This window comes from Bison bison, unplaced genomic scaffold (genome assembly GCF_000754665.1).
Source record: "Bison bison bison isolate TAMUID 2011002044 unplaced genomic scaffold, Bison_UMD1.0 scf7180017864472, whole genome shotgun sequence".
Lineage (NCBI taxonomy): Eukaryota > Metazoa > Chordata > Mammalia > Artiodactyla > Bovidae > Bison > Bison bison.
In genome coordinates, this window is record NW_011495033.1 from 3,065,145 (window position 1) to 3,078,503 (window position 13,359).

Here is a 13,359-nt window from a genome sequence, read left to right on the forward strand (position 1 = left end):
TAGAGTAGGTTTTTTTTTTTTTTTTAATTGTAAGTTCGGTTTTCCAGTTATAGAAGACACAGAATTATTATTATTATTATTATTATTTTTAATAATGACATTTTTTGAAATGGTTCAAATTGTTGCTTATGTTTTTGGGGGGAGTAATATCTGCTTCATTTTATTAGGGCTAGGGCTAGAGATAGTTAATAAGAAAGAAAAATTAAAATTTCAGTTATGATTGTTGCTTTCATCATTTGTACTTACTGTTTACTGACAAAGATTCATGTGGCTATTCATGATCCGTAACAGCATATTTCAAGCCCTAACAATTCTAATTGTGGACTTGACATTGCTTGTCTTCTGTGGTGTCTGTATTCTTAAAACTTAATGCCACAGACAGGCCTGTTTACAACCTAAGAAATGTCAACAGAAGGCTGAACAGGTTTATGAGCTTAACTTCTTAGTTGTGTGTCTCATCTTTGTTCTTTAAATTTTGTATAATAAAAGCCAGTTGATCTTCATAAGGAATAAATTGAATATGAGTATTTCTCATTTTTCTTCACTGATTTTAAATAAGTATCACTTTAACATAGAGCTCTTAAGAGAGATGTCATTTCTTTGGAACTCTCCTCTGTTCCAGGCATCTTTAAATTACTGTGTTTCTCTCAAAGTTAATATATCCAGTTCTTATGAACACCAAAAAAATTTTAATTTGCTATTATTATATCATCTTTATTTGGGGGGAAAATTTAGTTTGAGAAGTTGGAACATCTATGAGGTAATGTGAATTCTCAGTGTCAGTTTTTCTTCCCAGGAGGGGAATGAAACAGATTCTGACAGTGTATGAAACTGAACTTTTTGGTCATTTCTTTGACCAGATTTGGTGTAGATCATTTTATCAACCCCACCTCTGTGATGCTCATTCCTCCCCAATGAAATTTCACACTCAATTCTTAAAGTATCCCTTTCATTAAATATTCTATTTAGAAATTTTTAAAAGGTATCTTGGATCACTCGTTCAGTGTCTCGTCACTTGTTATTGTGGCTGATAGTAATAGTCTGGTGTGTGGAATGAAACAAACTTGAGTTTCAATCAGTTTCACCACTTACAGGCTGAGCGACCTTCAACTTATAACCACCATAAAACTTGGTTTCCTCACCAATAAAATGGAGCTTATAGTGTCTATTAATATTAATTAATGTAGTTAATTGGGCTTCCCAAGTGGCGCTAGTGGTAAAGAACTCCCCTGCCAATGCAGAGGACGTAAGAGACTGGATTCGATCCCTGGGTCGGGAAGATCCCTTGGAGAAGGAAATGGCAACCCACTCCAGTATTCTTGCCTAGAGAATCCCATGGACAGAGGAGCCTGGCAGGCTACAGACCATGGGGTCACAAAGAGTCGGACACGACCAAAGCAACTTAGCATGAAAAGTAGTTAATTTAAGTTAATTAAGTGTAATATTTATAAAGTACTGCAAACAGTAAACACTCAGTAAATGACAGCTAGTATGTTTGCCCTTTTGAACATGAACCAGAGTATAGGAGAAAGAATTAGAGTGGTGCGACAGCCTGGTAGGAGAAATGCCATCATTTGCATCATTGTCATATTCTGGGCAAAGGGTGGGATATACAAAGAAATACAAGACATGGTTCCTGTGGCGAGGATACTCAGTCTGTTGAGAGATATAAGACAGATTAATTAAAGGATAAATAAGAACACAATTCAGCTAAGTGCCAGACGAATGGTGCAATTGGTGCTCTAAGTATTCAGAGGACAAAAAGTTATTGTAAATGAGCCGATTAGTAAAGATTTTATGGTAGGATTTGACATCTGACCTTTATTTCTGGCCCTCTTACATGTCTTGATTAGTATAAGCAGAGGTAAAGGGTACTTGAGCCGTGAGAGAAAAGGAAGACTGATGTAGCAGATGTCACAGCCATAGAGAGTCAGTGAATGACTGCTGTTAATCATTTGTGGTAGGAAGGAGAAATCCAGAAAGACTTTTGTAAAGACCGATCATGCTCTTTAGAAAATAGCTCTGAGTATATTTTGGATATATCATGTGGGCAGAATTTTAATCAAGTTTTTATCGAGTACCCACAGACTACACAGCACAGTAACCAGCATTTGCAGACTCTACATAGCTTATTTAGGAAGGCTGCCAATTTTACAAAGGCTGTTGTTGAATCAGTACCAGTGGCTGGGAGTGCACTGTGAAATCCCCATAGGCAGCATGAGAATAGAAATCACGAAACTATCTGCTAGTGGTTTTATGGTTAAAAAGAAAGGAAGAAGGGAATAGGGGAGGAAAGAAACACATTCAAGTAACCCAAAGCAAAACCTCCTTCCCTGCTTTCTCCAGGTGCTGAGCTCTAGATGCGGTTACATCAGCACCATGTGGTGGGCAGGGTGGTTCCCATTGGCACCAAGAGAGGGCTTGTGATATTTACAGTGGAGTGAGCTATCGGGGGAAGGGTGTGCTGATTTTGTTCTTAATGGCTTGACTACCAGTTTAATGGCCTGGTTGTCAATGGTTCATCTTATTTAGCGTTCTATAAGCAATGTACGGAGAAGGCAATGGCAATGTACAGCCCTTTAGTTTTAAGTATACATAGAAAAACCATCCTAGTGGACAGGAGGCTCTTTTACACGTATATGAGTAAGCCTATGATCAAACATCAATTAATAAAGGCCAAGTCTCATCACAAGGACACATTTTTTCTATTTCTTTAATTTTGTATCTGTACGAGATGATGGATGTTCACTAAACTTATTGCGATAATCATTTCATGATTTATTTAAGTCCAGTCATCATGCTGTACAGTGTGCCAATTATATCTCAGTAAAACTGAAAACAAACCAAAAACTAAAAAATAAAGACCAAGAATTGTATAAATGCCAGGTTACATAAGGCCCAAAGTATGATAGTTTAGTAATACTGATTGAAAGAAGAGTTACTGCAGCTACTGAAGATTCAGCAGACTGTGCCTTGTTATGCTCTCCTGCACTGAGAGGAATGGCAGACTGGGACTGGATATGTTTCCATTTCGTGATTCTAACGAAATGAATTTAAACCCAGGGTAATTTTTTCTCCCCAAAGTTAAAGAAACACTGATGATTGTAGACTGGCTTGCTATGATCTCTTCTTCCTTTATTTCTTACCTCCTCGGAAATACATTTGAGCACATCTGTTGAGAAACCTACCTTCGTCTTGGCTCTGAATGGGTTTGGGGCCTGTTCACCCTGTGCCTCACCTGTGGTCCACCTCAGTTACGATGGAAGTCCACTGTGCTCACACTGCTGGACGTCTTCATTGCCGTTTTAGACACTTGGAGAAGTTCCCAGCAAAGTTACATGCCTTTTAGTCCGAAAATGATCATGTCGTAAGAATGTTTACGATGCTTTTTAAAGAAATGACAACACCTAATCTCTCCCTCAATTAAAGTCAAAATCAACCAGAAAATATTGAATATCAGTGCTCTTCTTTATGGCAGTCTTGCAAGTCAATTTGGGGACATTTTTCAAAGGGAGAGTCTCTGTGCTTTAAAAACTTGCCTACCTGATGCACTGTAAAGTTGATAATATCTCATTCTTTACCACCTACTCAGCTTAAAAGTGAACTTGTCCTGAGTGAGAAATTTTCTTAATGGAACTGGTCTTACTGGTACTTAAAATCAACAAAGCAAAAGTATTGGCTATTTTTTTAATATTGCAGATAATGCATGCTTATGATAAGAAACATCAGAAATCCTCCTCTCCCCAAAAAGCATTACCCTTATTATTTTCGGAAGATGTTTACTGTTCTGTTAATATCCACAACTTTCTCTGTATGTATATCCTTTTAAAAATGCGATTGTCTTCTATCATCTGCTTTGTAATCTGTTTTTTTTTTTTTTTTTTTCACTAAGCATATTGGGAACATCCTGCCATTGTCCTCAAATGCGTTTCTTTCATATCCTTTCTGAGAGTTATTTGTTTTCCATAGAACTGAATTCTGCCCTATTGTTGCACATTTTGATTGTGTTCAGTTTTTTTGCAGTTATAAACAAAGCCTCACTGAATGAATATCCTTGTGTCTAAATCTTTGCACATGTCCCTGAAGGAAATACCCTAAAATTCAATTCTGGGATTGCCAGACCAAAGGGTATACCTATCTCTAGAACTTTTGGTACAGACTGCCAGTTTGCTCACCAAAAATGTTGTACCTGTCTACAATTTTAGTAACTGTACCTCCAGCAATTTAGTAATTCATTTTCATAGTGCTCCTGAAATAATAAAAAGTAAAATCAAGGTAGAAGCAGTTTTATCCTTCAATTCATCTGAACCAATTGAAGACGCAGGAAAATTGATCCTTATTTGTCTTTCCTATCAGGAATCGCTTTCATACCCAGTCACTGATGGAAAATGATTTGTAAGGTATTTGAGTGGAACTTGCCAGAAGATGAAATAATAGTACATTGATAAGATGAGGGAAAAACTAATTATCCGTAGATGGTGTTGAATATACACGTAGTGTTTGTGAATTTGGGTTTGCGCCCTGTGTTGTTTTTTTTTATTCTAAAATCATCACCATTTTTGATTTAGGGATTTTTGAGCTAAAAGATAACTGACTGACTTAGGGTCCTGCAGCAAATTAACCTTGAACAGCATTTCATTGTTTTCTGTTTAGGAAGTGTGAAGTGGCATTGAGATTTCCTAAAATTCTGTCTTACTAAGGATTGCTGCTGCTGCTGTTCAGTTGCTCAGTGGTGTCCGAATCTTTGCAACCCCATGGACTGCAGCATGCCAGGCTTCCCTGTCCTTCACTATCTCCCCGAGTTTGCTCAGATTCATGTCAATGATGCCATCCAACCATCTAAAAAAATGATCATATATATTAGTTTGTTAATGCTCGTAACTAAACTTGTGAAGTTAGAATTTCCTCATCTGGTTTGTAAAAGCCAGTGTATATTTCCCAAAGTTGGAGAGAGAAACTTTTTAGGGAACAAGCCATTTAAAATCTTGGGGAAAAAAAAAAGTTTTCATCTTAAAGGCTTTTTGAGTATTGAATATAGGAGAAAGGAGAAGAGTTGTATGCATTTTCTAAAGCTCTTAAAGAATCTTACTTTGAATGTCTGTGCAGATCTAAACAGTATCCAGAGGGGCTTCTGGCCAACTTAAAGAAAAAAAGACTGGAAGGAGAAAAGAATGTTAGAACGCAGGCCGCACTTGCCTGCTGGATTCATTAACGTTGGTTGCCTGCCTCTGTTTGAAACTGAGCTCTCTCCTTAATTAAGGTGTGTGTTTAAATCACAGGCAGAGAAAGTTTTGGGGTGAAGTTTCACTGTTTTGTAGTGGCAGCAGTCCTGGACATGCTGCTGGAACACAGAGGATGAGTTCAGCACCTTCTCTACAGATAGTTATCGCTGCCTACAGCTTGTCTCTTTTACATAGCGAGCCTTTGTTCACTGGAGAGTGGACGTCTGTGGGTTGGCCAGTCCAACTCCTATCGGAGACTGGAGGTGACTGATAAGGAGTCCAAAGGTCACAATGGACCAGTGTGGGGTCAGTCTGGCTTTAAGAGGGGAAAGGGAGGCATCAAAAATTGAATTGCCTTGTGGGAAATGTTCAGTTCATCAGCTTCAGCCTTTCAGCTTCAATCAGAGAAAAGCCACCAGCTGTCTCTCAGTCCGAAGGAGCAGGAAAGAAACAAAACGTTATTTAAAGGGTGTGATTTAATTGAACTGGATTGCGTTAGGGCTTTCACTCCAGGGACGATTTCTGTGGCGCTGTCACTCTGCTCTGCGTACTGTGAGGCAGCAGATAACCAGATCAAAAACTGAAGGTAGTCCACAGTCACTCGGGTCTTTTGTTGGATTTCAGAATGAAACGTCACATGAGCTTCAGGTATTTCACTTGCTAACATCACCATTTGGCCTGTTATTAGAACGTGGTGGGCCACAAAATAGGAAAGGCAAATAATATTTGCGTTTCTAATTTGGTCTGCTGCTTTTTAATTAATGGCTTTTACTAGGTATTTTGCTAACTTCTGAATTCAGATACTACAAATAGGTGATCACCAACCTAATTAAAAGTCTGCTGCTGCTACTGCTGTTGAGTCACGTCACTCGTGTCCGACTCTGTGCGACCCCATAGACGGCAGCCCACCAGGCTCCCCCGTCCCTGGGATTCTCCAGGCAAGAACACTGGAGTGGGTTGCCATTTCCTTCTCCAATGCATGAAAGTGAAAAGTGAAAGTGAAGTCGCTCAGTCGTGTCCGATTCTTAGCTACCCCATGGACTGCGACCTACCAGGCTCCTCCATACATGGGATTTTCCAGGCAGGAGTACTGGAGTGAGGTGCCATTGCCTTCTCTGAATTAAAAGTCTACTTGTTAATAATTGTCCTTTAAGTTAGCAGTGGTCTTTGTATGCAGTCATTGAGGTTGTAAGCTACTGTCCTTGTCCTTTAGTCTAGTGGAAAGACTGCGAGCAGAACTAGCTACATAATTTGCAGGGCCCAGCAGCTAATGAAAATAGGGGGCCCCCGTTCAAAAAGCATCAGAGCATTGAAGCAAGTGCAAGGCCCTTTCAAGCACCGCCTTAATGTGGCTGCACAAGTCACACATCCATGAAATGGGCCGTGACCTTGGGTATGAAATTAAATAGACTCACAGTTGGTCAGAACTTTGCTACTTATTCCACTTGCTACCTATTCTTTGCTACTAATTTGTGTCTTTCTGAACCTGTTTCGCTTTCCATTTTCTATCTTCCTTTCTGTCTGTTCCTGTTCTGTTCCATCCTCTCACCAAAGTTGGAGAACTTGTAGAAAGAATTGGGAGTACCTATACTCTGTCTGTAGTCCATGTCAACACATTCTATAATACTATTTCCTTCCATTTCTCTGGTGAAACAAACAAGATTAGGATTTTCTCTAAGGGAAGGTAATCAATTTAACTAAAATTAAATATTCTGTGTTAAAGTTGAAAAAGTGCTTTCATAATTAACATTTGATTCAAACAATTCACTTTTGAGGTAGCACCCCCTCACACACATTTTATATCAGTAGATCAGAAAAGTAGGCTTCAGAGAGGTTGAGAGATTTTTTTCAAGGTCAACCAGCTGATAAGTGAGATTCCAGTCCACCCCTTCTCATGTGGTGCTTCCTCACTACTTCATTCTGCCTCTGCAGTTCTGCGAGACCAAGGGTTAGGTAACAGTAACTTACTTTCTCAAAATTGATCTGATTTACAGAATTTTCTGCCAGTTTTCCAAAAATAACTGCTGGGATATAATGATTAATATTTGCAGCAAGTTTTTACTTCTTTTATTGCCTATAATCCTTTGAAGTAATATTTTTGCATCATTTTAAAGGAAAGACATTGATGTTCAAAGAGATTAAATGACTTGTTCAGGTTATGTAACTAATAAATTCAAGAGCAGTGACTAACATCCAAGTCCTCTTTATATCTCATGCTTTTTTACTGTGCTATATTTACTCTGATTAATTTTGTATCTCTACTTGGTAAATACCTGTTCATTCATGTATTGATCACCTACAATGTTCTGGGCACTGGGAATGATCCAAAAAGACTAACTCTGAGCTCTTAGAACTTACATTCCAGAATGTAAATAAACTATTGTAACTAATTAGCTTATGATACAGTTATAAATAAAAAGTAAAGCAAAACAAAAAATGAAAAGTAACCTGGAAGGAGTGCTGCTTTAGAGAAAATGGTCAGTAAACTGATAAAATTTTTGAGCTGCAAATTAAAGGGTAGACATTTGGTGTAAATAAATAAAACCATTTCTTAGGTATGACAGGCAATCTAAATAAACAATATGAGGCAACTGTATTTATGAACATAATAGGAACAGATAAAGATTGCTAACTTAAACAAACATTAGCCTTCATGGTAGTTATACATTGACTTTAATCCTCTCTCCCATGTAGCATGGATTCTAAAATCATAAGATCAAAAAAACCTAAATCTGGTCATTTCCTTCATGCTGAGTCACTAGCACATAAAGCAGTGTTTAATGTATTAGCGATGTTGGATTGTTCACACTGTTAGAATACAAGGACTGTAACGGCATGCTGCATGAAATGGCATGCTCTGGGTAGCTATTAAAAAATTCCAGAGTATCCAGCAGATTTAGGGAAGCAAAACTTCACTAGTCAGATTTGACTTTAATGAATTTCAAAATCTTGTCCAAAATCTTCTATTGTGCTGAAACCCTTTTGTATCTGGTACTCCAGGGCTTCAGTAGGTAAACTTCAGCCTAATGCTTGGGAATCTTTGTGATATAAGCAAGTTGATTGTAGAGGGATTTCCATAGGAAAGGAGGCAGCATTATGGGGCAGGTAAGAGGGTCTTTTCATAGGATTTGCCCGTTGTGTGCTTTAGAATGGCAGGAGTCCAAAGTATTATATTAATAGAAGACCCTTAGAAAGTCCCAGCCTTATCTATTCATGTGGGTTTCCTCTGGCTTCAAAGTTAAATCCAAGCACCAGTCATTCAGTGTTTGGCTCTTGTTAAAGCTGAGTTGTTATCTGCTAAAAGATGACAGGGTGGGAGGTGGGTACTGTTGATTCCCAATTGCCCATCTCTTCAGGGCAACTATTAATAAAGTTTCCTTTAATCCAGAGTTTTAGACTAAGTTCGTGAATACAATGAAATCACTTGAAAAAGTGGGTCTGTAGATCAATGATTAGTACATTTATTTCTCTGCAGGAAAAAGCCATAGTTTTCACTAAATCCTCAAAGGAATGTAATGACCTTGCCCTCACCCCAAATTAAGAACCTGGAATAGACTGTTGTGGGCATTTGACTTAGAAATTAAGTAAGGTGTTTTTAAGCTATTTAACCTTACCAGTGAGATTCATTTATCCATTTTTAAACAAACACTCATGATTTTCCCACAGTGAAAGATTTTGACCTACCATTTTCTCTCTATTGAGGATTATGCAGCCTTTTGAATTCTCTCTGTCTGATAATCTTGGAGTAGATAATCTAAGAATGGTATTTGCGTAAAGAAAACGGAATATTGCTGTAAAGCCTGAATGTTTGTGTTCTTCAGCAAATAGTCACAACCTATTTGGTGAGTGAAAAGAGAAGCAGTACTGGTGTACAGTATTTCTGGTGCTTTGCACTCTAGGAAGGCAGAAATGACTTAAAGTTGTTGCTTTGAAGGAAAGTTGTCAAAAGAATTAGAATTTCTAAATACATTTAATCCAGATACTTATTAAATTATAAAGAGCTCGTTGAGAGGTTTGGGGACCGCTGCCCTGGGCTGAGATATTTATTGGAATGAGTGTGCTCTTTGTGTTGTGTTCTGAGGGTCAAGAATTCGCCAACCCGTTAAACCATTCTTTGCTATTAATGCCAGATTCCACAGCCTACAATGTATAGTTACAAATTCTTAGAACTGTGAGCAATCAAATGTTATGTGGCATTTTTGCGTTTTTGCCATATCACGCTATTTATTTATTTAGACCCTTATCCAGTGCATCTTTGCTGTGGCAAAAAAAAAAAAAAAATCTGCATTTTGCATGTAAAGCCACGAGAAAACTCAGATCAGTTTCTCTGTCTTAGAAATTAAACACCCTTTAGAAATGAAACTATTTATTTAAATCTTAGTATTTTTTCCTCCAAAAGGATTATTTCAGTGTCAGTTGAGAATATTTAAATGCAGTTATTTTTCATTGAGTAGGGTTTTAATGCAGAGGAAACAAGAGTGGAGTTTTTTCACAATTCATCCTATTTAAAGTATTAAATATGTATCTTATGTTGCTTTTAGTTTAGAAGTATATACTAGAAAGTGAATATACAAATATGGTATGTAAGCTGTATGTTTGTTTTCTCTTTACTGACTGTTCTTTAAATATGTCACTGTAGAAATGTTCAAATATGTATGAAGAGAAAAAGCATTCTAAATGTTGCCTTTTTAGCATTGACCATGAAACTGAAAAAAATGTAGGCCTCTTCAGTGACACTAAAAACTTTGGGAAAACATCCAACATCTGCTTATCTTTCCTGCAGTGGAAATGTTCATAATTGCAATGTGCAGTTTCCTTTGAATGAAAATAAATAGATTTCTATTTGTTATACTTACATTTCAGAAGCATGTTTACTGAATTCTTTAAATGTATTTAATTTTTTTCCCTGACAGTTGGGGAGGTACCAAAAACATCTGATTGTTATTAGGGTCTTCTTAGCTTTCTTTCAAGGGCAATTGTGTTTTTCTTTAAGATATTTTCCTAAGGCTCTTTGTTTTGAGTCCAGGTTTAGGGTCCCCTTACAGAATATGTCCACCCAAGGAGATTCCTCTGTTACCTGGATTACCATGTCCTTGACACACTTTAACACAATCCTTATTATAAAATCCCTGTTCCATAAGCTTTTTCTTTTTAAATACACAAGTCAGTTTTGTCCCTGTTTGGTTCTTTCTTTGCTGGATGATGGTCTAAGAGGCTGTCAGCTAGACCTTGCTGGAGGACTATACCAGGCAGACCCTGGTGTTTTTGACACCAGGGAATTCCCAAGTTGAAACCTATTTGTTCCAGTTCCCAGGAGACCAAATGGCTGACTATTTTACCCTGTTGACCTAGACAGCTCTTTGGCTGAGGCATGGTGACCAGTCCTGGCTAGTGAGTTACCTTTGCTTTAGTCGTGACTATGGTGAAGTTATGTATGTTAGAGACTGTTGTATGCATACTAGAGGTTATACTTCTGTTCACAGTGAAATACAATTGAGCATTGGTTGCTCTGTTGGTTTCCAAGGAATGCGTGCATCAATACAGGGTTGCTTTTGTGTGTGACTTTCCCCCTCAGCTGAGGAAGTAACCCCACTGTTGTGACCCTAAGCCTAGGACTGAGTTTCCTATCTTTAGTGGGGCCTGCATACCTTGTCTAAATATAGCGAGGTGTGGACTTGGCTGATATGGAAAGAGACAGTAGAATGACCTTAGCTGGTCTTCATTACTAGTATTACAATTATATTTAAAGAAACAGAACTATTCCGGTTCTGCCTATAGGTAAAGATGCTTTTTCCAGCTGCTCAGCTTCCTTGGGAAAAAGTTTTATGCACTAAACCAAAAAATTTGTTTTAAAAGCTAAAGTGAATCACTTCAGAAAGAAACCAGGAGTTCATTCCATATGAAAACATGCCTAAGGGGCAGTTTCCTTTTCTATTTCTTTGACCAAAACTTAACATTTCTTCAGAGTTTCAAAGATAAAGCCTAAGCTTCATGTACTTTAGGATAATAACTTGTCTTTATATAATTCTGACATTTGTTAACTTTCTAGAAACCTTGCACAAACTTTCTGTCAACTAGTGACTAAAGTTTGTGCATCTTTTCATCTTTTTCTTTTTTAATTGATCAACACTCAAGTAGGGGAGGGATGGGATTCCATTTGCAGAAAAAATTTCCAATGGAAGCAGGAATCCAGTGAACACATTAACTATTTGGTTACTAAGAAGGAGAAGTCTATAGCATTTAACGTCATTTAATGTGCTGTTGTGACCTAACATTTTAGGGGAATTCTTTGAGAGTTACTTCTGCTATGAAAAACCTAGTTGGTCTTTTTGACGGATTAATACGATAAAAATAAACTGATCTCCTCTTGAACTAATGGAATGCTTTTACAGTTGCTAGTGGTAATCTCCTAAAATTACAAACTTTAAAAGTTTATAATGTTGTTTGAGAAAAATGAAATATGATTGCCTCACGTCATATTATACAATTCAGTGGTGACAGAGCAAGAACTCTAGGTCACCTGTGAGTCCCTTGCTTTTTCCTCCTCTCTACCTTTACATGTTTCCATACAGCAGGTGAGATACTAACCTTCTCTTTTATAAATAGAGAATCTGCCTAAACTGCTAAAACTGACTTAGTGGCACCAAACCAGGTGTAAAGTGAGATTAGAAAATCCTGGTCAGCTGAGTCCTGGCCAGGTGTGCCTCTGGTGCCTTCTCCAAGTCAATGAAAATATGACCTCAGAACTGGAAATCTATTTGTAGAAAGGTTTGATACAGCCACCTCATCACAATTTTTTATCATCGTTTACTCTGACACCTTGTTTAGTGTTATGATCCCACTTATAGAAGAGAAATAAGAAACAAAGTTAGCTGGCTGTTACAAAATGGCAGCTTTACTGTGATTTAGGTATATTCCCCAGGTTTACTATGATCCCATCCTCTGGATGGTCTGTGGTTCATCTTTAATACAAATTCTTTTTAAGTTCTTCAGAGCTATGTTTTACACAACTATTGATTTTAGAGATGAGGAAGTTAATTATCTGTGAGAGCTGTCTTCTCATCAGTTCAGTTCAGTTCAGTCGCTCAGTCGTGTCCGAATCTTTGCGACCCCATGAATCGCAGCACGCCAGGCCTCGTTCCATCACCAACTCCTGGAGTTTACTCAAACTCATGTCCATCGAGTTGGTGATGCCATCCAGCCATCTCATCCTCTGTCATCCCCTTCTCCTCCTGCCCCCAATCCCTCCTAGCATCAGGGTCTTTTCCAATGAGTCAACTCTTTGCATGAGGTGGCCAAAGTATTGGAGTTTCAGCTTTAGCATCAGTCCTTCCAATGAACACCCAGGACTGATCTCCCTCAGAATGGACCGGTTGGATCTCCTTGCAGTCCAAGGGACTCTCAAGAGTCTTCTCCAACACCACAGTTCAAAAACATCAATTCTTCGGCGCTCAGCTTTCTTCACAGTCCAACTCTCACATCCATACGTGACCACTGGAAAAAGCATAACCTTGAGTAGATGGACCTTTGTTGGCAAAGTAATGTCTCTGCTTTTCAATATGCTATCTAGGTTGGTCATAACCTTCCTTCCAAGGAGTAAGCGTCTTTTAATTTCATGGCTGCAATCACTATCTGCAGTGATTTTGGAGCCCCAAAAAGTAAAGTCTGCCACTGTTTCCACTGTTTCCCCATCTATTTGCCATGAAGTGATGGGACCAGATGCCATGATCTTAGTTTTCTGAATGTTGAGCTTTAGGCCAACTTTTCCACTCTCCTCTTTCACTTTCATCAAGAGGCTCTTTAGTTCTTCTTCACTTTCTGCCATAAGGGTGGTGTTATCTGCATATCTGAAGTTACTGATATTTCTCCTGACAGTCTTGATTCCAGCCTGTGCTTCTTCCAGCCCAGTGTTTCTCATGATGTACTCTGCATATAAGTTAAATAAGCAGGGTGACCATATTCAGCCTTGACGTACTCCTTTTCCTATTTAGAACCAGTCTGTTGTTCCATGTCCAGTTCTACCTGTTGCTTCCTGTCCTGCATATAGGTTTCTCAAGAGGCAGGTCAGGTGGCCTGGTATTCCCATCTCTTTCAGAATTTTCCACAGTTTCTTGTGATCCACACAGTCAAAGGCTTT

At 38.3% G+C, this 13,359-nt stretch overlaps 1 protein-coding gene across 2 annotated transcripts in view; it reads left to right on the forward strand.

Moving 5' to 3' along the window:
- SSH2 (slingshot protein phosphatase 2) overlaps positions 1-13,359 on the forward strand; it is a 103,524-nt gene that overhangs the window by 9,468 nt on the left and 80,697 nt on the right. Inside the window, exon 1 of one of the 2 annotated variants that reach the window (XM_010861376.1) lies at positions 4,774-5,870. The exons of the other annotated variant lie outside the window; for it this stretch is intronic. Within the exon in view, the coding sequence (XP_010859678.1) occupies positions 5,848-5,870 (23 nt within the window). The 5' untranslated portion in view covers positions 4,774-5,847. Of the gene's footprint in view, positions 1-4,773; positions 5,871-13,359 lie in introns of those variants that run through there. 2 annotated transcript variants of the gene reach the window in all.